This window comes from Catharus ustulatus, chromosome 3 (assembly GCF_009819885.2).
Source record: "Catharus ustulatus isolate bCatUst1 chromosome 3, bCatUst1.pri.v2, whole genome shotgun sequence".
In the NCBI taxonomy this organism is placed as follows: domain Eukaryota; kingdom Metazoa; phylum Chordata; class Aves; order Passeriformes; family Turdidae; genus Catharus; species Catharus ustulatus.
In genome coordinates, this window is record NC_046223.1 from 90,925,381 (window position 1) to 90,947,502 (window position 22,122).

The 22,122-nt window shown below is 34.3% G+C and overlaps 1 protein-coding gene across 1 annotated transcript in view; it reads left to right on the forward strand.

Moving 5' to 3' along the window:
• The window catches only part of EYS (eyes shut homolog), an 811,979-nt gene that overhangs the window by 463,742 nt on the left and 326,115 nt on the right, over positions 1 to 22,122 (forward strand). Inside the window, 2 exon segments of the mRNA XM_033053725.1 lie at positions 2,157 to 2,281; positions 5,510 to 5,762. Coding sequence (XP_032909616.1) covers positions 2,157 to 2,281; positions 5,510 to 5,762 — 378 coding nt within the window.

Genomic DNA, 22,122 nt, shown 5'->3' on the forward strand with positions numbered 1-22,122 from the left:
AACCAATGAGTGAAAAGTATTTTGACATTCATATAGAATTCATGATAATAAAGATCTTTCTGATCTAAAAAATTCTGAGTCATGACCTAACTTCAGGACTATATATCCACCTGGTACTGCATATGGCCATATCTCCCTCCATCAATATTAATGACTTAAAAACTTAAAATATGTATTTTTAGTCATTAAAGTGCTTCACACATAATACATTGCCAATTCCATTTTCCCCTTATTTTTAAATCTTATTAAGATAATGTACCAAAAATATTTTAATATACGCATTCAAAAATTGCTCATAGCCAAGGACTGTGATTACTGTCTCCATGCAGCATCGAAATTCTTGCTATGAGTAAAAGGAACTTCTCTGGGATCTTGGAACTCACTCCTACAGCCAACATATTTTTAAACTCCTTCCAACCCAAGTATAATCTTCCTTTCGTATATATTACTTTTAGTACTACCATATGTAATATGTTGTAATAACATACCAACATATTTTAGTAGGGGTGAAACGTCTGTAAATTTCTTTTCCACCAGGTAAAACCACAGAAAACTAACTCCATGCTTCAAGTATATACATAATTTTTACATAATTTGTTTTTTGGTTTTTTTTTTTTAATTATGTAATAGGGTATTTTCAAATGTTGTTTGATTATCTAAAACAGCTGAAGAGATGAGAAGGCTACAGCTCTGAAAAGCAGTGAATTTGGAGTGGCAGAGGAACTTTTGAGAGGAATAACTTTTTTCAAAGTTACACGACTGAAGAAAGGGATTAAAAGAAAAAAATATCATCCAGAGAGAGAAAGTGGAAATACCTAGGAAAAAATCTAGGGTTTTTTGCAGGCGTTGGCTGTTCACATATAATAGATCTTTTATTTCTCTTCTAAGCTTCACCTATAGAAATATGGAGCTGGGATTGGGGATTTTTCGGTCTATAAAGGAACAATGCTGGGCAGATAGTCTGATATAGCCCTCAACAGATTCCCTGTTGTAATTTAATGAAATGGAAAAGGGATAGTACCAAGACTGAAACAGGAACAAGGCAGATGATTGCAGCTTTCCAAAAACCTCCAGAGAACAAAGTGAAGCATGTGATGACAGCATGTGATACCAGCAAAAGGAATGGATTCAGCTCTGACAAATGCATTTTGTAATGGACCATGAATTTTGTCAGCTATTGTTCCAGTAGCAGGCTCCATACCCTTAGAATAATAGATGCATGTTCAGGCTCTGTGGCTGCAGCTTCAGGCTGTTCAGGTGCAGAAGCAACATGGAGAGATGCAAACTGTATTCTAACAGCACCTCAGACAGCTCAAAAGCAACAACAGCAGCTGTTAGAACTAATAACAGGCTCAAAGATGTGAAGTCTTTAACTGGGCAGGCTGCTCTTCTACCAGGGCAGCTAAAGCAAGACTGGAATGTAACAGGTGAATCCATTTGATGCATTGTCTTAGGCACTCTGAACAGTGGCCACTAGATTTGTAGCAGCCAAGGATTACTAAGGGGTTTGTGGGGCGGTTGGGTTTTCTTTGTTATTTTCTTTAGAAATAGTAAAGTGAAGAAAAAACAAATCTGTAATGGGTGGTGGGAATATCATGGCATAAAGTCTGTGTTCTTCAAAAATTTGCCATATATTACAGAATTCTGAGTTTGTATATACCAAGCAAATGGACTGATTCTGTTTCAGCTTAGCCTACAAGGAGTAAGTTCAAGACAGGTTTAAATTACCTGATCTAAACCAGCTTCGAGATGAGTATTTAGTCTCTAATTTATGGTGTACTTATTGTAAAGGAGATTTTCATAAGAAATGCATATCAATAAAATTTCCAGTTATCTGAGTAACGAACTGTGAGAGGACAGAATTTCATAGTGTTAAACACAAAGCTGTTTTTCTCAAAACTTGTCCTCCTCATTGATCTGGTACTGTAATCACTGACTTTCTCTTTTTAAATATTTCCTTTATTTTTTTCTACTCTGACAAACCGCAGCCCAAAAAAGTTCATATTTATCCTATAATATATATCTCTATATATGTGAGAATGCATGATAGTTACCCATACCCATATCTTTGTTCCATCAATTCAGTAAATGGAATGTAAATTTTAATAAGTCTTCCTTTGGGGTTTGCTTTGTTTTTTTGTTTTTTTTTCTGACAGGATGGGAAGGCCTCCATTGTGAATTGGATGTTGATGAGTGCATCTCCAACCCCTGCATACATGGTATCTGTGTTCAGAAAGAGCCCAGCTTTGGTTATTCCTGTTTTTGCAAGCCAGGATTTGTGGTGAGATGCTGAAATCCTTTCTTATCTTTCCTTTTACCTGGCTATCCAACATTGCACAGAAAATACTGTATATAAGCCTTTTTCTTTTTAAGCTTTCTCAGAATTGTTGATATATTTGAATGAGGTGGTGTATGCTTTGTTCAAGGAATTCACCAGGAATTTCTCCCTGTTCCAGTGACTCTGTCTACATTTTTGTAAAGTATGTATGTTACCATAAGGGCTTGGTAGGTAAAAATGGATCTTAACAACGCAAACAATATGACTAAATTTACTGACAAACTACCCTGAGAAGGAAAAAACTATCTCCTAAAAATTAATACCTTTTTTGAAAGGTGTTTTTTACAGAGTAGAGCGGGTAACATTAATACTTTGCACAAACCATGATAACTGCTGTCTTTTTGCCCTCTAAAGAAGATTGGCTTTCAAAACAATGTCAAGTGATGATGAAGGATATATCACTTGAGGGTTATAGTCCTTTCATATGGAAAACAGTCAGATCCTTATGTTAAAATAACCTCATTTTTTCAATAAATATTCATGCTTATCTCACATGAACAACTGTAATGGAGAAGATCAGTTACACAATATTTTTACCGCCTATATCTTACAAAAAAAAAAAATTCTGAATGCCAAATAAAACCACTAGAGAGAAAGATTAAAATCTGTTTAGAGAAATTCTTTTTTCAATTAGTGCAAAATTTTTTGGTTGTGTGACACTGTAGAGACAAGAAATAGAGATAAACGCAAAAATGGGTTAGAAAGAGGATAGATTAATTGCTGTTCAAATTACTCTTCTGAATGTTACACTGACCTAGAGAGTCTTTGTTTTACTTATTGCCAAAAGCTGGAATGGTATCTTTGGTGAGCTACCAGATGCTAGCTCCACTTGTTTTCTTCCTATTTTCTTCCCACAGTATTCATTAATAGCTCACTGATGATGGGGCTAAATAGATATTTGACCTATGAGGGCAGTTTTTCTATTAGTACATAGCTTGAGTATTAATTGTCTAGTATGTTGCAGAACAAGCAAGCCCTTGCAAAAGGAAAAGTAACAACTCTTTGAAGCAGCTGAAATTTAAGGTGTATCATCTTTGCTTTTTATTCCATTATTTGTTTTTCCATCTTCAGTCCCTCCAATTCCACTATGCTTTGGGGAGGAATATAAAAATAAGAAAACATGGTGGTGGAACCACCATATAAACATTTTTAACATACATATCTTCAGTCATAAAGATAAGAAGTTATGGTCTAAACACCTCAAGAGGTGTATTTGTAAAACCCCAATGGGTTTTTGCTCTTAATCATGAGTAAGTATGGAGTGGAAACAGTGAAATTCATAGAGAAAAAAGTATTCAAGGAACTCCAGCTACAGTGTGTATGTAAATCTTCTGTAGTCTATGTCTGTACTGCTACCCAAACTATGGATCATAAAATATAGATTGTGAAATCTCTCATAAATTTTGAGAAGAAAAGCATAGCCAGTGGTATATGAAATAAATGTTTACTTTTTAAGGAACCATCTATAGACATATACCTGCTTTTAAGTACAAATCGGCACAAGCTAAATTATTCCATCCCCTGCATGGAAACTGTTAAGACATTACAGGCACTTTCAGTGCTATCAAATTTATCTATGACTTCTTAATGTACCCTTCATGCACACTGGAGGTTATACACATCTGCTTTGTTTCTATGAGTCATAAAATCGTAATCAAATGCTCTTTGCCATTAAATGTAGTAGTCATAAAAATGTACTAATCTGTCACAGGAAAGTCAGAGTGAAACATAAGTTTTATAAGATTAAGAACGATTATGAGCTTGCTCAGACTGATCATTTGTTCTCTGTGTGGAATTAGAAAAGCGCAAGGGGGAAATGCATCGAAACTGACATATTAATTGGCCTGTTCCTTTGTGCTTTGGAATACCAATACAGTGAGTGATTTTATAAGATGCCATGAATCTACCAAATAGCTCATCTGCTTGCCAAAACAAATTAAGAAGTTGATTGAAATAAGCATGAATGTATCTAAATCATTCAAAACCCATTAATTTAATGTCTTTTGTTTTAAATCCCGAATAATTTGAACTACTTGTAAAAAAAGTCATTTCAGTTTTCATGCCTACATTTCTTCCTTTCTCTCTCTCATCCTTCCTATTTGTTTCTTAATATCATGAATTAATAAAATAGAGTGAACAGAGACCTCAAAAACTGTAAGTTGTCCCAAGTTCTATGAGAGTAGTTAGCCAGGCAGACATGAAAGACTATTTCAGCATTTGTCTGAAGGAAAGTGTGTTATGAACACGTTTCTTGAGCTCTAGAGAAGGCTTCCATTTTTTTACATGTGCCCCAGCTGCAGGAGAAGATTCAGTCAAAAATTATGTCATGATGATATGCTGTCAGAGATGTATGTCTTCAGGGATGACAGTGTTCATATTTTAAATAGTTTTCCAAATATGTAGTATGCTTCCAGGATAGCTGTTAGATGTCTCTCTTCATGTAGCCTATTAGTTCATTACAACAGAAGTGAAAATAAAATGAACCCAGGCATGACTTCAGCATATATTTATTTCACACTTCAGGAATGCATTTAATTCAGATAATTATTCCTGGCCTTTTTTACAGACCACTGAATATGAACATTTTTACTTTATTACTAGGGAGGATATTTCAGACTTCCCATGAATTGTTACTCTTGATAAAAAATAAGAAGTGAATGCCTGGTCCAATTTGAGACTACCACTCTGTTTTTCCTTTTCTAAGCATTATCTGTGAATGCAAGGTATTAACAGGGATCTGTGACTAGATTTGGTAACAACGAACAACAAACAATGGGCTGCAATGTACAAAAGGAAAAAACATTAGTTTGCAAGTCAGAGCAAACCATAGGGTTTAAGACAGCTAAGTCGTCTGTAAAAACTCTTTTGTAAACCTACATACTAACAGAAGATTATTATTTTAACCAATTTTTTATTACTGGTAACAATATTGTCTTTGATACTTGGCAATTATAAGTCTCTAGGGAATTTTTTTTATTGATAATCAGAGTAAAAATTATTAAATTAGTTAAGGAATATTTTCCACATGATATTTACTTTTGAAAGTGTAAACAGCTTAATATAATCAAACAATATTTTAGAATCAAAAGAAAGCATTAATTGTAACTAACATCACTATGAAAAGTAAATTGCCTTCAAAAAATGGCTTTTTTTCTGAAAACTCTCTTTCAGGGACGAAGCTGTGAGCTTAATTACAATGATTGTCTTATACAGTCCTGCTCCACTGGGTTTCTTTGTGTTGATGGAATAAACAATATCACCTGTTTACCTACTGTGCCCCAAAGCAAAAAAAATCTCACTGAAGTGGCTGAAGTGTTTCCTGCTGAAATTTTAGACAATGACCTTCCATCAGCGCTGGCTGTGTCTATGGAACTTTGGTCTAAACATGTTTCTCCTGATTTTCATACAGGAGAAGTGTCCCAAGGTGAGTAGAAAGAGCTTCTGAAGAGCATATATCAAACTTCTTTCCTTGTTAATGCTTCTAAAATGGTAAGGATATTGAAAATATATTTATTTTAATTATTAGGATTTTTTTTTTTATTTCGTGTATTCCCTTCTGTATACTTTTTTGTATTTACTCCAACATCCTTTCATAATTGCATCTTTATGTAACTGTAAAATTACTCTTTCCCCTCAAAAGAATTTCTTACAGCATCTTTCACATTCAGTAAGGAAAACTCCACCTTCTCTTAGATGGGTTATGAGTTCTTAGAGTGTACAATTTCATATGCCTCATATTGTGTTCAGTAATCTCTGATTCTAATGCCAATCTTCCCCTCTTCCTTGGCTAGTCAGCAGGAGAGAAAGATAATTTTTCTTACTCCACGGGGACTTTAATTCTTTTTCCTAGTTCACATGTTTTCTGAGTGCTTCTTTTTCTGTGCATCTAGAAGTTTTTTTGACTAAAAAAATATATTGGACAAATCTCTCAAAGTCTCTGCCGTTCTAATAGTTTTTAGTGTTTGGGGAGCCAAAAATTGCCTATCCTGTTATTTTGAAAGTGTTTCCAAAAAAGTCAAATGTAACAGAAGTGCAACATTTTATTGTGAGGACTGGATCTTCATTGTGACCTCCCCATTCTACTAAAAATAGTATCATACAGGTAGCGTGTATCAGGCATTCTCTTTAATGATAGTTGCAGAATTTTTGGTTATATACCTCTTCAAAATGATTACTTTTATAAAAAATAAGCTGCGTCCTGTTTTGGTGGGGGGGGGGAGGAGTTTTGTTTGTATATTTTTTTTTGTTTTGTTTCGGACCTTTTTTTTGGTTTTTTGTTGTTCTGTTGTTTTTGTTGGTGTGGTTTTTTTTATTATTTGGGTTAATTAGTTTTAGAGAATGTTGGTTTCTGATATACAGAATTCTGTTGGGATTGATTGACTGAGCCACTCATTCTGCCTTTTCCTTCACAAGAATCACATACTCATCTTCCATTTTTTGATTGATTTTGTCTGTTTTCCTTCAAAGATGTCTCTTTATAATCAGCATTTTCATCACTTATGTTCTTTAAAAAAACAAATATCAACTTGACAAAATTATTAGCTACTGTTAAACAGCTGACCACAGAGGAAATTCAGCTAATACTGGTGACAAAACTGCGTGATCCAGGCATGAAGATCTTTCTTTCATGAAGTCAGGGTACATTCTGAAGCGTTCAGCCCAGTAAGGTATCTCAAGAATTACTTTTCATCTATACAGTAAATAGTAGTTCTGAGTTCAAAACATATATATTTGTAAATGTATATGAGACTCCTAAAATATTTTTTAAACAATCTGATCAAATGTTCTTATATATATATCTCCTTCCTACAAAAATTTCAGGTATAGAGTTACTGATGGATGTACCGAAAAGTTGTCATTGTTTGAATCCCCTAATGATGAGATATTCTATTTGGTTTTATTGGCACGAGTCACATTTGTGCAAACAGAAATTTGTAAAATTTTAATGGCAAACCATTTTTTTTAATACCTGTTATCCTGTTTCAAGTTCTACCTTATGCAAGTTTATTAGCAATACTGTACTGAAAAAAAATTACTGCTGTGCCTGATAAAGAACTCATGAGTAAGCCCTGTTTCCTAGACTTCACAGTACATCTGCAGTGGAATAGGCTCTGGCCTTTATCAGCCAGTATTCTGTTGAGTTTCTCATTTCTATTCAGAGAACTTTTTGAGGTGGTGGGGTTTTTATGCAAAGATAAAAGTGTCTATCAGAGTTGCCAGGTACTTGGAAGAGATTTATTGTCATCTGGCAGCAGCTGATATGGCACCTGCTGCCATACCTGACACAGATGGCTATTCTTCACATTCTGCCACACAGGCTACTAGATCAGTGTAGAAACAGGCTGAAGGCTCCTACAATGCTGACAGGAGATCAGCAACTGAACAGTTTCACCTCACTACAATAACCTTTCCAGGATTTTAGATGTTCCTTTCATCATACGTATAAACTCAGGAGGTATTTCTATGCTTTTAGTATATAAGTATAATCAACCTTTTTAAAGTAAAATAGATACAGAGAAAAATGTATATTTCTTGGGATAATTTTTTTTGTATGTAGTATAATTAGTTTGCTACTTCGCATTCCAAAATAAGACAAATGATGGCCACATTTTTTAAAAACAGTACTATTTTTAGAACATTACTACATTTCAGAAATAAATTTAGGGAATTATAAGGACCCAGGAAAACCTAAGAATTCTGGAATTAAACAATCAGGAATATTGATTGGTTTGGTCTACATATTTAGGCTATACTTTCATGAAACGGAATGAATACCCATAAAACCAAGGAGAAGGTTTTTTGGTTTTGTTTTTTTTTTTTTCCCATTCTTTGCTTGAGGGCTTGTGTTGGAAAAAAATGATTTTATATCATCGATTTAAATCACTTAGGGGAAAAAGAGTATTCTAGACCAGGAAATATATGTATAAAGGTGCCAAAGGACAAATTAAACATTTTTGTGGGGTATAGAACACAGTTGTTTTCCTGTGAATGCTTGTCTACATAGATTTCATTCTCAGTATGCATCCATAATGACACAGATCAAATTCATACTGCCAGAACTGCCTCCTGATACTTGTGTCTGTACTGAAGAGGTCAAGTTGCCTAAGCAACACTGTGGATTTCGAACCAACCAAGATATGACCTAAAGGGAATTTTGTTTGGGATTTGTTGTTGTTGCTGTTTTTGAGGGTTTTGTTAGTTTGATTGAGTTTTATGGTGGAAAAAATAGATAAGAAACAACAGTGCATTCCCAAAAGTAATAGCTGCCCTTATGTTGATACATAAGTAAATCTATGTCGTTTTTATTGAAAGAAATAAAACTATTAAAAAGCTAAGTGAGAAATGCTCTTGGATGAGTAAGATTTTTAATACAGAGGTGTATCTATAGTAGAAGAAACATGTCAAGCTGCTAAACCTGATATACTCTTCTATACTTACAGATTTAGTGTATTTCTCAATAGGCTGTACTACTAATACTTGAGAAAAAATACTCATGACCCACCCAGATAACTTGCAGTCTCTGAAAATGGGTACTACATACTTTTCATATATTTTAGAATAGTTATTCTCATCTGACAATCAGTAGATACATTACAGGAAGTTCTAAGATAGCTTAGACTAGCAGGGACCTCTAGAAAAGGACTATGAGAGACGGCAGAAAAATATGGTTTTTGATTTGGTCTCCAGATGTGTTTTTCCACTGCCATAACATGGCTTGCGGCAAATAATGTTTTATAAATACCTTTTTTCTTAGAAAAAATATATTTATCACAATAGAAATGCTTTCATGTGACCACAGGGGATGATCCAAGTTCTTAATCATATGTCTGTTAGCACTCTGCGAAGTTCTGTATGACTTTTTCAGTTTCCCATGCTCTGCCAGCAAGTAATTGCCCAATAAGCAACAACTGACACAAATTGAATGCAGGAAAATTTCCTTTCTTCAATTCTCCCTGCCTGCCTGCCTTCCTTCTTCTCTTTCCTTCTTTTGATTGGCCAGAGATATTGCCGTTTCCATCCTTGGAAATATTTAGAATTGAACTGGACAATGTCCTGAGAAACCTGTTGTAGCTGACCCTACTGTAAGCAGGTGAGATTAAACTAGATAAACTTCAGAGGCCCCTTCAAACCTCAGTTATTCAGGTATTCTGTGATGCCCTGTAATGGTTAGGACAGAATTGTCTTTCAGACATTGTTTATAAAGACTCTTAGAATTTACTTCTATGCAAGTATTTTGCTAGTCACCAAGAGTGGGATTCACCTTACCTGTAGCTATCCATTAAGTAATCTGTGTAAACTGTATCACTCTAATAAATGAAGAAAAATCACACCATCTGCTTTACATGTCTGTTCTGGGATAGGATGCAAACTTTTCTCCTTTCCTTAATTTATACCATTCTGCTTCTTTGTACTTTTGGTTTTGGCAAAGGAATTGAATATTGCTTTGGCTTTTCTCTTTGTGTAATGTATGTGAATCGTGGACCTCACAAAGACATTTGAAAGACAAAACCCGGTAGAACCAGATATGAATGTTAACAACACATCCGCTACTACACAGCAGCTAACTGGATTTACTTCTATTAATTATCTATAGATAATTATAGAAGTAGATATCTATCTAGATATCTATTAAATATCTTTTCTTAACTATTAAGAAAAGATTTTACTGAAGTGGGTTTTCATCCCTCTTTCGAGTTATCTACTTTTACTGCCTGTGTTCAATATTTCATTATTTCCTTTAAGACTGCCTAACATATGAAATATGTTCTGAACATATTACTAATAGTCAAATTGGTACATTACTAGAAAGCTCTTCATGGTCAATATTATTTTGTTTAAAGCCTTGCTCTTCAAAAATTTCAATCTTGATTCCATTATTGGTTAAATGCTCCTAGCAGAAAGTAAAATTCAGTCTTTTGAGTTTTACACAGTTTTTCTTTATAATGTAATGTAATGCTTTTTCAGCTTTCTCCTTAATCACGTTCTATTCAATTACAGCAGTATACACTAGGTTTCTGAAAAATCTTTAAACTACATGATGCCTTTGCTTCCTAATCCTGCTTTATCATATTTAATTGTTTATGTTATATTCACTGGATTTGACAGCACTCTCATTATTCCTTAACTCCTTTGTCTTTTATCAATTTGGCCAAACATATTACTATTCATTCCATTGTAATTCCCCCGTTCTCAGCATCTGTAATCATATATTGTTTTTAGACACGTTATACCTGCTACATCAAAAAGGTAATTACTTTTGACATACTGAAGTTGCTAGCTATGTAGGCTAGCATGGAATTTCATGCAAAGTGAGTGATTTGTACACTGATCCATTATTTGCACTATCTAGAAGCCTGAACTTAGTAACTTCCAGACCTCTTTCACAAGCAGTCATTTTCCCTAGAGTTCTGATAAAGAATACCTAGAAGAGTAATTGCAAACCTGGCCTAATTCTAGTTTTACTTAAGTGCAACCTGCTGCCCTTCAGGCAAAAGCATTTTGATAGTCTGTGACTTTTAAGTGTACTGTTTACTCTGATTGCTTTGTGACCAGACTTCTAAGCAAGTCAGGTATATAGGAAAATCTTTGGGAATTCCATGTACAGTAATTTCACGATTATAAGCCACACCTGATTATAAACCGCACTTCAGGTTTGGACCAAAATTTTAGTCAAAATGGTGTGGCTTATAATCGTGACGTTACTGTAAATGGCTGTCACAACAAGAAAAAAATTAAAAATAAATTAAACCTTTCATTTAAAACTATATATAATTTGACAATTTCTAGGTTTCTGTATCAAAATTAATTTAAATTCCCTTTTGAGTTGACAAATAACTTCTGCTTTCTGATCATCAAAAGTGTTCTAGCAATACCTAAATTCTAAGCCTTAATTCTAAGTCTTCTAGGCTTTGCATTGTCCATCTGCAAAGAGGTTCATTGTGCTCTATATTCCCAGCTACCTTAAAGCAGAAAGAATAATGATGTTGGGAATAAAACTCTTGGCATACCTGCCAATGGCAGCAGATGTTGAGTTTCAGATAGGAGATAATTTGAGAACAGTATTTATGCCAATTGGTATCTCCTGTCATTTAGAGTTTCAAAGCCAGTGAGATCTATGCATGTCATCTACTCCTGGAACAGGGAAATTTTCAATAGCATCTTCTGTCTTTGAAAAATAATACTCTAAGAAGCTTCTTACAGGCATAGTTAACTTCCATATGATTGGAAAAAACCTAACAAACAAACAAAACCACAAACAGAAAAGTACGTTGACCAGTACAAATATTTCTGGGTTAGGGAAGTATTGTTTTTCCAGTGGGTCAAAAGATTTTCCTTGATTTTTTGAATACTATCACCAAGCTATGTAATATGTGGGCTAACGTTCATCAGCGTAGCAAGTGTACTGTTCTGAGAATCTTGAAATGTCATTTGTGTAATGGGTTCTGAGGAGCCTAAAACTATTAGGATTATTTTTCTTTGAAGAATAGCCAATAAAAGACATGAAATATTCCATGTAGCTCACACTTTGCATTTACATTTTGGATCAGTTAGTACATTTACTGAATTAATCATGCTTTGCTCTTAAACCTTATTTTGAATCTATTCAAAACACATCATAACGATCAACTTCTGCGGTTCAAAATAACAAGGGATTTTAGAGTCGTGAGAACCTCTGAGTAAGTCTTTCTCTTGTTATTTATTTGAAAAACCTATTATTTGGTATAATAAGAGAAGTATCCCAAATACACAGATTACTCCACAAGGATACTGTTACATTCTCTGGAGTAAAGTAATCCTTAGGCATGATTTAGCAGCATTCAGGAAGTGTAAATGCTGTCAGTTCATCTTTTCCTTCAGCTTAGCTGAGGATTCAAGGAGGTTCCTGTGTGAGTCCCTTGAGCAAATAACTGCTCACCAGCAGCAATAAATTCTGATAGTGTCTGGGATGTGAACCAAAGAGAGGGGTATGATAGGAGGGTTGCACTATTGGATTCTAGTGCAAGGTCTCTAATACCCTCTAATGTGAATTCCTACTCAGAAAAAAAAAATATATATATTTAATGGAAAATAATTATTTTCCTTTGTTTGGGATCTCTGCTTACATGGACATTACAATATAATAGAGGAACTCTTGGCTAACCATTAACTATAAGTCTCAGTTTTGTTCTCAGACCGGTCATATCTGGACACAGATGTAAAGAGGCTAGTGTGCTATGGAAAATAAAAGAAGAAAAAAACAAATCTTCCAAAATGCTGTTATATGTGTTTGCAAGGAAGGGAGTTGTAGGATGGAGAGGGTAAAAAGGAAAAAAATTATATTATGTGGTTGGATGGGGAGCGCTTTAGTGTCAGGACAAGATGAAACAAATTTATACACAGTGAGGTGACAGAGGATAGGATATTCAGGATGACATGTTTAGGAACAAGATTTGGAATAGTACATAATACTGGCCTGAATAGAAATAAGGTACTCTTCCTGGGTTCCCCTCAGCTTCTGTCAATGTATCAATCTTAAAAATTTCCAAATTTACCCTGGTGGAAGCAAGAGGTAATATCCTCTCAGGAGTAAAGCAGTAGCCATACTACAGTGTCATGTTGCCTCACCATTTTACCCTCTCATTACTTCAATTTTTAACAGGCTTGTAGAGTTGTGAGCGACATTGGCTTCTGCACCTCAGACCTTTGACCAGAGGGTTTGTGTTATTTCAGGTAGCCAGTAAATCATTATGTGCAGTTATGGAAAACACAAAATGACTTCATAAGCCAATCCTATTTTTTCTTTTGATGTCATATGGGTCAACTTGCCATAAAGATTAAACTGATTACTCAATACTCTTGAGATAATTGTGCCTGATTAGCAGTAAGCTACCCTGTGACTTGGCTTGGCCTCTCAGCAATTTTTCATATATAGTTTTTCTTTTTTCTTCTCCAAATAAAAGGCACAACACATTTTCCACTATTAGTGGGTACACAATGGGGAGCTGGAGCAATTTCTCTCAAGTCTTTGTTGTCTTAGCTCTGCTTCAGAAATTAGGGGTGCCTTAAATGCCTTTAAATGACTGTTCCTGACAGTGTCCATTTACATATAACTAAGCAGTTGCCAAGTGCCTGTATGCAGAAGAGAAAGGTTATGCCTATTCTGCATATCTAAATTGATCAAGAATATACCAAATAAAAAATGTTTTGTTGTTCTTATTGGCTGGAAAAGGCTGCTCTCCATCTTAAGTTAGTATCTTACAGCTTTTCAGTCACTCGTGTTTTATGGGCTAAAGCAAAAAATCTATTTAGCCTATCTCGGCATGATTTATTTCAAAAGGTTTTTTTTTTCTAGGCTGGGCAGGTGCAAGGCTTTTAATCCTTACTTACATCATAATTTGCATTGTAGCAAACTGTCATTTATTCAAATACCAAAGAAATACTGCAGTTTAAAGTATCACAAACACTAAATCATATGGCAGTCGTGTGTATCACAAGAATAATTTTAGCATCACTGTTTAGAACTAGTCACTGTTCAGAATTTATTTAATATCACAATAATTAAGTCAGGAAAGTTTGGAGGGGATAAAATATACTGAAGATAGTCACTAGGTGAGTTACCCTGTTGTAGAAGGAAATCGAGTTTGATAAGTAGGCCTCCCTTTCACAGGGCCCTGCTGGCTGTGACTGATGACTGTGTTGCCCTCCAGGCATTTTTCAATACTTCCCAGAATTGTATTTTCCATGATTTTAGGGGACATTGAAGTGAGACTGACAGCCCTGTAGTTTCCAGGGTCCTCACTGAAAACCAGGACAACATTTTCTAGATTCCAGTTAACTGAGACCTCTCTGGATTCCAAAGACTACTTGAAAATCATTAATTTTACTTAATTATTTTGAATATATTTGTCTTTGTAAGTATTAGGAAAAATAATAGGGTTTTTATTGGTGAGAGTAATTTAATTGCTTTTATACTTTAACATAGAAGCACTATAAGGGAAGTGGAATTTTACACAAAAGAAAATTATTACTGGTATGGAAGAAAATATAGATTTTTTTTATACACTTCAATATAAAAAAATAAGATATCTTGAACATTCTTTTAAGAATTAATCTCAGCATGACTGTTGATATCTGCAGGGTATCTGAGTTAGTATCTATTAGTTTCTTAGTATCCAGTATACAATTTTTTTTTCTCTGTTGAAGAGAGAAGAAAAATCTCTCATAATGGACAATCTACTACATATTTCTTATTCTGAAGGGCATGTTTCAAACTTCATATTATGTTATACTCTAGTATTTCCTCTGAAAGTTAACCTTGGCACCAGGTGTTTCAGTTATTCTGGTGCTTGTGGCTTCTGTGGCTTCTGCAAACCCTTTTCACGTAAATAGAATATGTTTCAGACCTTTAGAAATATCATGATCTCCAAATCTGAAAGACTGTCAGCCTCCAAAAATATAGAACTCTACCAAGATGCATTGCATCCAATTAGCCCACCTATCTCTCCATGAGCCCTGATAAGAATTGGAAGAGGGAGAATCAGTTCCTGTTTAGACCCTCAACTGCAGGTTTTGCTGTGGTTGTATGACATCTGGGAAAAAACCTTCACATGCTGACTGGATTTATGTGAATGTGATTACAAAACAGGTACTTTTAGGCCAAAAATATTTATTTTTATTTAATTTATTCTAGTACTTTGAAGTTAAAAATCATGAATTTCAAAATTAAAGAATATGAATTAAGAATTTCATTATCAGGATAAAAATGGACTTCATTTACTATACTTATTTTTTTCATTGGTTTATATAAAAAAGCACTAGGGGGAAAAAAGTGAGGGGATTTAAATTTTTTCCATATCATGCATTGAAGCAGATAGGTCTGGTTTTGTACTTATTTCTTAAGTTAATTCTTCTATTGAAGATATGATAATTTTCTCTTCTAGTAATCATTTACCTTTCATATTCCGCCTTTTTCCTTAGCCTCAAATGTAAAAAGGAAATAGAGTATCTATCAGTGATGCTCTGCTACTAAGTTATAATCCTGACCACCTCTAAAATGGTGAACCGTTAAATCTCTCAGCTTTTATTTAAGGCTACTGGACAGCCATCATCTTAAAAGATGGTTCCTGTTCAAGACTGAAAAATTGAGCCAAGTTCTATAATACTGACTCATCCAAAATTCCTTAGTTATGAGAGATCTTTTTCAGTGTAACCTCGCTGGATTTTTTCCACATTGAATAGACTTTCTCAAGATCAAGAAGAGAAATGTTAAAGTCTGTTATTTATCTTCCATTCACTTATAGATGGCAGCTTCAGGAATTGTGTAAAACAATACATGAAGACAAGGACTTGGCAAAATTTCAGAATTTACATTCCTGTATGGTCAAGGCAATGAAGTTCAGTAGCTCACATAAATAAAAATATAAGAATTGCTTGGTTAGAAATTCAGCCTTCAAACTTTTGTTTAAGATTTAGATTGTTCACATTAACAACATGTTATATGTATTAGAATTCCAACTCCTGGTTAAGGAACAAAACCACCTGAATCCTCCAATCACAGTATGTGGTGAAAGTTATCCCTGCATTGAGTATGGAGCCCTCCAGTATAAATTCACTGTATTTTACTTGAGTTGCTTCTACATGCAAAGTGTATCAGATAATCAGTTAGATAATTTATTTCAGTTATTCTTCTGTGAACTAGTATGACTGACCAGGAATTGGCATTACTGGCATAAAAACTGTACATTGAATTTTGGTTTAGAATGAAACACAATGTCCTTTATGTCTGCTTTGTCACCTTTGGGTTTGTGTTTGTCTGCCTACTCCAGCTGACATCCCCAAGTTACTGCTGGGATCACAGGAGAGGTCTTTGAGACCATGGGAAAGAGATGGCTGTAGGCACCCTTCTAGTTTAACACCATGCCCTGTCTCATATTCTCTTCAAAAGCATACTAACATGTCTGACACAGTAGCACAGTGAAGCACTTGAACAAACAACATTGTTTGGACATCTTGGGACTCATAGAAATTCCTGAAATTCCATTTCATAAAATGAAATGTTGTTGCTTTCCATCTTTTGAGATGGAATTTGTGCTTTGAGGCATCTTAATATGTTTATGAATTTTGAAGTATTGGAAAACATTGTAAACTCCAGCATCCAAACTTCTGAGAAGAAGTTTATCTCTTCTGTTTTTATAATTACAGTTACAGTATTTTGTATCTTTTTTCTGGATTCTGGACATCTTTCTTTTTTTGGTTCTCAAATCATTGTGTCACTAATTTGTGTTGTGTGACTGCGTAAAATCAATGTTGGAAACACACAACAGATAAATGTAGACAGGGCTATGCCTTTAGTGCAACAACACCTCTTGTCCTTTATGTTTTTTTCTTAAGACAGCTAGAACCTTCTTTATTTATGATTTCTTTATCACAACATGAAATATTTCACACATCTAAAAAATAATGATTGCAGTATACATTTCTAAATTTGTGTCAGTAACTGCTAGCTTGAACCGACTTCATCAGAACCAATATGAGAGTCAGTAAAGGCTCAGAAAAGAGAGAAAAATATGTACATATTATGATCTGCTCTTTCTGAACTGTGAATAATGTTGTAGTTCAGACTCTTGTATTTTAGAATTATATTTCTTTGTAACCAGTTTACTTCACTAAAATATTTACTTAGATTCGAACATAAATCATACAACTGTGTGCATAAGTTAGAATTCCATTGAATAGTTGAATAAAATATTTCTCAAAGGTAGAAGTAAAATATAAGTACTTATTTTAATTGTTCTGATTATTTATAATGCACTTTTAAACTTGATAGTTCCCATCTTGTAAATAAATAATATTCCAAGAGTGACTTTTTTCCTGGGAGTCTCCCATGTAATAGGCATGAAAAGTTTATTGGTGAATCCACCTAAGGCTGATATTGCACTCATTAATTTGGGATATTTTTAATTTTTTATTTAGGTTTCTTGTTTTAGTTGTCTGTGCCTGCTTTGTTCTGGAACATATCCATAACATCAGATATAAACAACATTCACTTGTGCTCCAACGTTAACAATAAGATACTGCTTCAATGCTATTAGCATTTTTTTTTACTTCGCAGTGTTATGATAAGACTACATATAAACATCTACAAATATCCAAGTTTCTGTAGGTATACATTTCATAAGAAAGCAAGTTCTGTGTACAGTCCTACAAGCATTTGCTTAATGGGTGTAATGCTTCCTGCCATGAACTTGATTTTACTGTATGCAAGTTGCAGAATCTAAGCCTCAGCTGGCTGTATATGTTTTGTTACACCAATTTTAAAATTTTTGTACGCTCTATGAGTTTTTCTTTCTAAAAATGTAGGTATTTTCTTTAGGTGTATTGTATATCAGTCTTATATGCATTTTTCAAGGCCTTATTGTGGTTAACTAAAAATTGCCTTTATCAAATGGATTTTTTTAATCAGGAAAAAGGAAAAATGAGCAAATATAGTTTCAGTGAGTTTTCATTAGATAAGGTTATTTCAAGTGATTTTTACTTTAGCACCTTCCTTGCTACTTAAAAAGCATTATTGTTGTTGCTATAGCAACTGTTGAAAGTATCATGCCCTGTTTGCAGGGTAAGCAAGTGTAGGTCATACAAATGATACAGATGCTCTCAGACTTAATTTGTAAAAGCTGTTTAAATAACCATTTCACTGAACTCCAGCACTATAAACATTGTTCTGTATGTTTTAGAGCTATTAAAGCTTAATCCACTGCATTTGAAATGGATGGTTAATCATTGGTCCTTACTAATTTCAAATGAAAACATTTTACTACCAACATTTACTAGAGTAAAATAACTTTAGTTATACTAATAAAGCATTACCTTGATGGAATTGCAAAGTACCCACCCATAATCAACAAGTTAATTATAAAATTTCTGAGTAATTTTTTCCCAGATCTTTGCTTTTAGATAATGCCTTACTTTGAAAAAATACTTTGGTTTTGTAGTACTAAAGGCTACTATTATATGTGGCTTTCACTTACGAATCAGTTAAAATGCCTTTATGAAAAAGTGTGATACAATCTTGATTAGGTTATTACTGGTACTATGTCATTCAGATTCGTGTTAGGAAAAACCACAGTAGGAGTGATAAGAAAAGCAATAGCAATTCCTCAAGTACTGAAGTGTTTGCTAATGCATAGGGTAATCCCTGGGAATGTAATTTGTTGGGAATAATGCGGCATTGGCCTGTAAAATGTAAGCAACTGCTTACGCAGGTGTATTTCATCTCTGGAAATGAAGCAAATAAATGACTCATCCTTTTAAGCAGTAGGAGGTAAAGTCAATATGTTTTTGTTTCCCAGGAGATGACAGATGATGAGGTGAGATTTGATTTCATAATTGAAAGTCCCAGCAGGCTCACAAGAAAAACAGCTCAGTGTTTCAAGGGGAAAAAATGTTCTAATGTACTCTACTATTCGTCAGGTTTTGATTTGTTTAAATTCAGATATTCATCATAAGGTTCAAACTTAAAAATAAATAAATACTTAATAAACTTTGAGATAGCATTTTCCATTTGGGAACAGGTGGTAACTCTATATTTATAATCATTGTAAATGTGCGTTTCATTAATGTTATTTTTAAGGTCAGATTTGGAAAGAAATTATGTTTCTGTTCTGTCTGTAAAGGACATTGATTTCTGCTGGTGTAGCAAACTGTGTAGATTTCTACTCATCAACAGAGAAAGTTGCTGTGTGTGTACAGCCATTCCCACTGCCTTAGTTTTGCAGTAGTGCTTTTAAAGGGCTTAAGACTGGAAGATTCTTATATACTTTATCAGAACTCAACATTTTTTCCCCCTTCAGATCCTAGTCAGAATTTTCAAGACTGAAAAAACCCATTTGAAATTAGATGGAGAAAACCAAGGAGTTTCATGGAGTATCTTTTCAGAATAAACTGATATGAGTGCTGTGGGACTTTCCCTATTCCTTTTGCTTTTTGTGTCTTGGCATTTTACTTGAAATTAGATTAAAAGGCTTTACTTAGGCAGATAATGCATGCTTCTAAACATAAAATTAAAATCAAGTAAATGAACCCCCTACACTGTAGTAATCAAATAGTAATTTTCCTGCCCTTTCTCGGAAAGTTACAATAATATTTAAATTAATTAATTTTGTTGGCTTTTATTTTATTCATAATCAAAATTATTTTTAATTGGAAGCACCATTTCAATTAAACTCCAAATATACAACCTGAGTCTACAACTGAATGAAATATCTGATCTTACAGATCACTGCATGTCACACCTACCACATATTCTAAAATTTCTGTATCTAACATGAGGGATAGGACAGACCAGTAATTACTTTTCTTGCATATTAACATTTGATCTCCAAATATTTCCATTATAAAGACAAAAAAAAATGTATAAGCCCATCAAGAAAATACTTAAACACTTATTAGAATCTTACACTGTTCTTTGCTACACATTGTATTTCATATAAAAATAAAATATAAATAAAAATTATATTGTAGTCCTGGAGTTGTTTGTGAAATTTGGATGAGATTTTAGCATTATTCCTCGAAAAAAATTCTCTAGATTAATTGCTGTCAAACATATATGCATCTATTACCTGGATGATCCAAGAGTTTTCTTTGCTTTTTGCTGAATAAGGATTTACCTGTCAGTTAACAAAAGCTATTGAAAATGTCATTATGTCATAGTATCAAACTAAAAGTTCTGCTTTTTCCACTTAAATCTATACAAGATAATTGCACATATTGGTAATAGAGTTTTTTTTAGTCCTTACTTCTTGTATTAGAATGATCCAGTTCTTCTGTGATTTCTTGGTTTCTTCATTTGTCCCTTTTGCCTTTCATGTCCTTGGCTTTATATTGAGTCTCTGAATACACCAACCACAATGCTAGAAAGTTACTCTTCAACGTATGGAACAGAAAAATGTAGGAAGAAGTAAAATTGCCCCTGAAAATGTGCTTATAGGTTTTTTTAATGAAACTGATTATAAAAAGGCTATATAGTTTTCACTTTTGAGTTTGTCTAAGAAAAGGAAGAATGTCCTGATAAGTGTTGAGGAATCCATCCAGTGCTGGTACCTTGGTGGGCAGCTGAAGTGGTAGCTGCAGGTTGAGCTCTGGGGGCCCAAAGCAAAAGGGCAGGAATCACCGACTCTTTGTCCCACAAAAGGCCTGGGGTTTTGTGGCCTGACCAGGGAACTGGACATTCACATACACAGCAGGAGCCGAGGGTTCCAGACTTTCCTGTGCCTAGACTGTGGCGGGGGGTAAAAGCCCAGGGGTCCTTTATTCAAGGGTCCTCCTCAGGGGCACTAGCTTGAGCTGCATTTCTATTTACCTATTGCACCAAGGCTGGTTCAATTGGGTCTGAGCCAGCTCAGGAGCCTGGTGTGACTGTGAAGGTGTGGGGGTGTAGCTGCACCTCAGTCCCAGCTCAGGTGTGGGAGTGTGATGGACAGAGGGGCTCCTGGAGGGACAGACAGTTTCCTTAGCAAGAAGCATCAGTAATTTTTGTTTTTCCTAGGCAAGATACCAGCCTTCATTACTGAGTTTATTTCTCATCCTTCATGTTTGAACACTTAAATTTAACAGAAAAAAAAAAGAGCAAATGGTAGCCATGCATAGATTTTTCCTAATTGCTGACAAAGATCTAAGCACAAATACATAGTTTAAAAATACTGTCTCAGTATTTTATGGGTGATTTCCAATTAACAAAAACTAGACTTTTTTCTCCGAATTCTTACTGAGTTTGAAAATGTTTGGAAACAAATGTGTACAATACCTAAACAGAAAAGTGAAAAGCTAACCTGGAGTTCTGCAAGGGTGGTACCAATTCTTGTGAGTCAAAGTTATCACCAGGATAACTTTCCATTTTTCATACTTTCTGTTTTCTAATATAGTGAAAAGAAGCCTTAAGTGTAATATAAGGTATATTTATTGGATCACATATGAAAGGCAGTTAACTATGAAATTAAAGTAAAACACACACATCCTTCAAGCATTTGCAAAGAAAGGGATTTAATGAGAGAGAATTTTTATTGCCAGGATCCATAACTTATTTGTTGCATTCCTTTTAACTTCTGCTCAGTATGATCAAAGTCCAGTCTCCAAATTAGCTAAAGTCTGCCTGATGTTATTTTGTTTATAAGGCATACCAACTGTGATGTCTCATGGTGTTGATTTAATCTCCTGTCACTTCACTTAGTAGATATCAACTATCACAGACAGTCAAGGTATAAATTTGCACTTAAAAAGAATGAAAGAATGTAGGAACTCTATGCAGTGCTACATGCTGGAATATGCCAGGGAAGGAAGAATAGAGCCTCATCAGCTAAGGCTTTTCTGGCCATGCTTTTTATCTCATTCACATTTGCATTTAAAATATGTTTATGATTTGTGGAAACAGCTCTAGAATGGAAACCAGTAGTCTGTTCTGGCTATTCTAATCACAGAACTAGAAAATTGGGTACTCTCCTCTCTGAATATTTAGTGTTCTTTTTTTATAGATCTAAAGCAGCCATGATAGAGATTATCTCTTATTGTGGAGTACTTAGAAATGGACTCCAAAAAGTGCTACAGGAAACTAGTATGGCTACATATTTTCTAAATGAAGAAAATTAAAGATGATAAATTCTGAAACTGTTAGTCTAAACAGAAATATAAGGCAGATCAAAAAAGCTTTGAAGAATATCCAGAACAACGTGTCTTATCTATTAGCACATTTTTCCTCTGTATTTCAATAGCAGGATGTCAGTGAGCAAGGCTGATGACTGAAGATTTAAAAC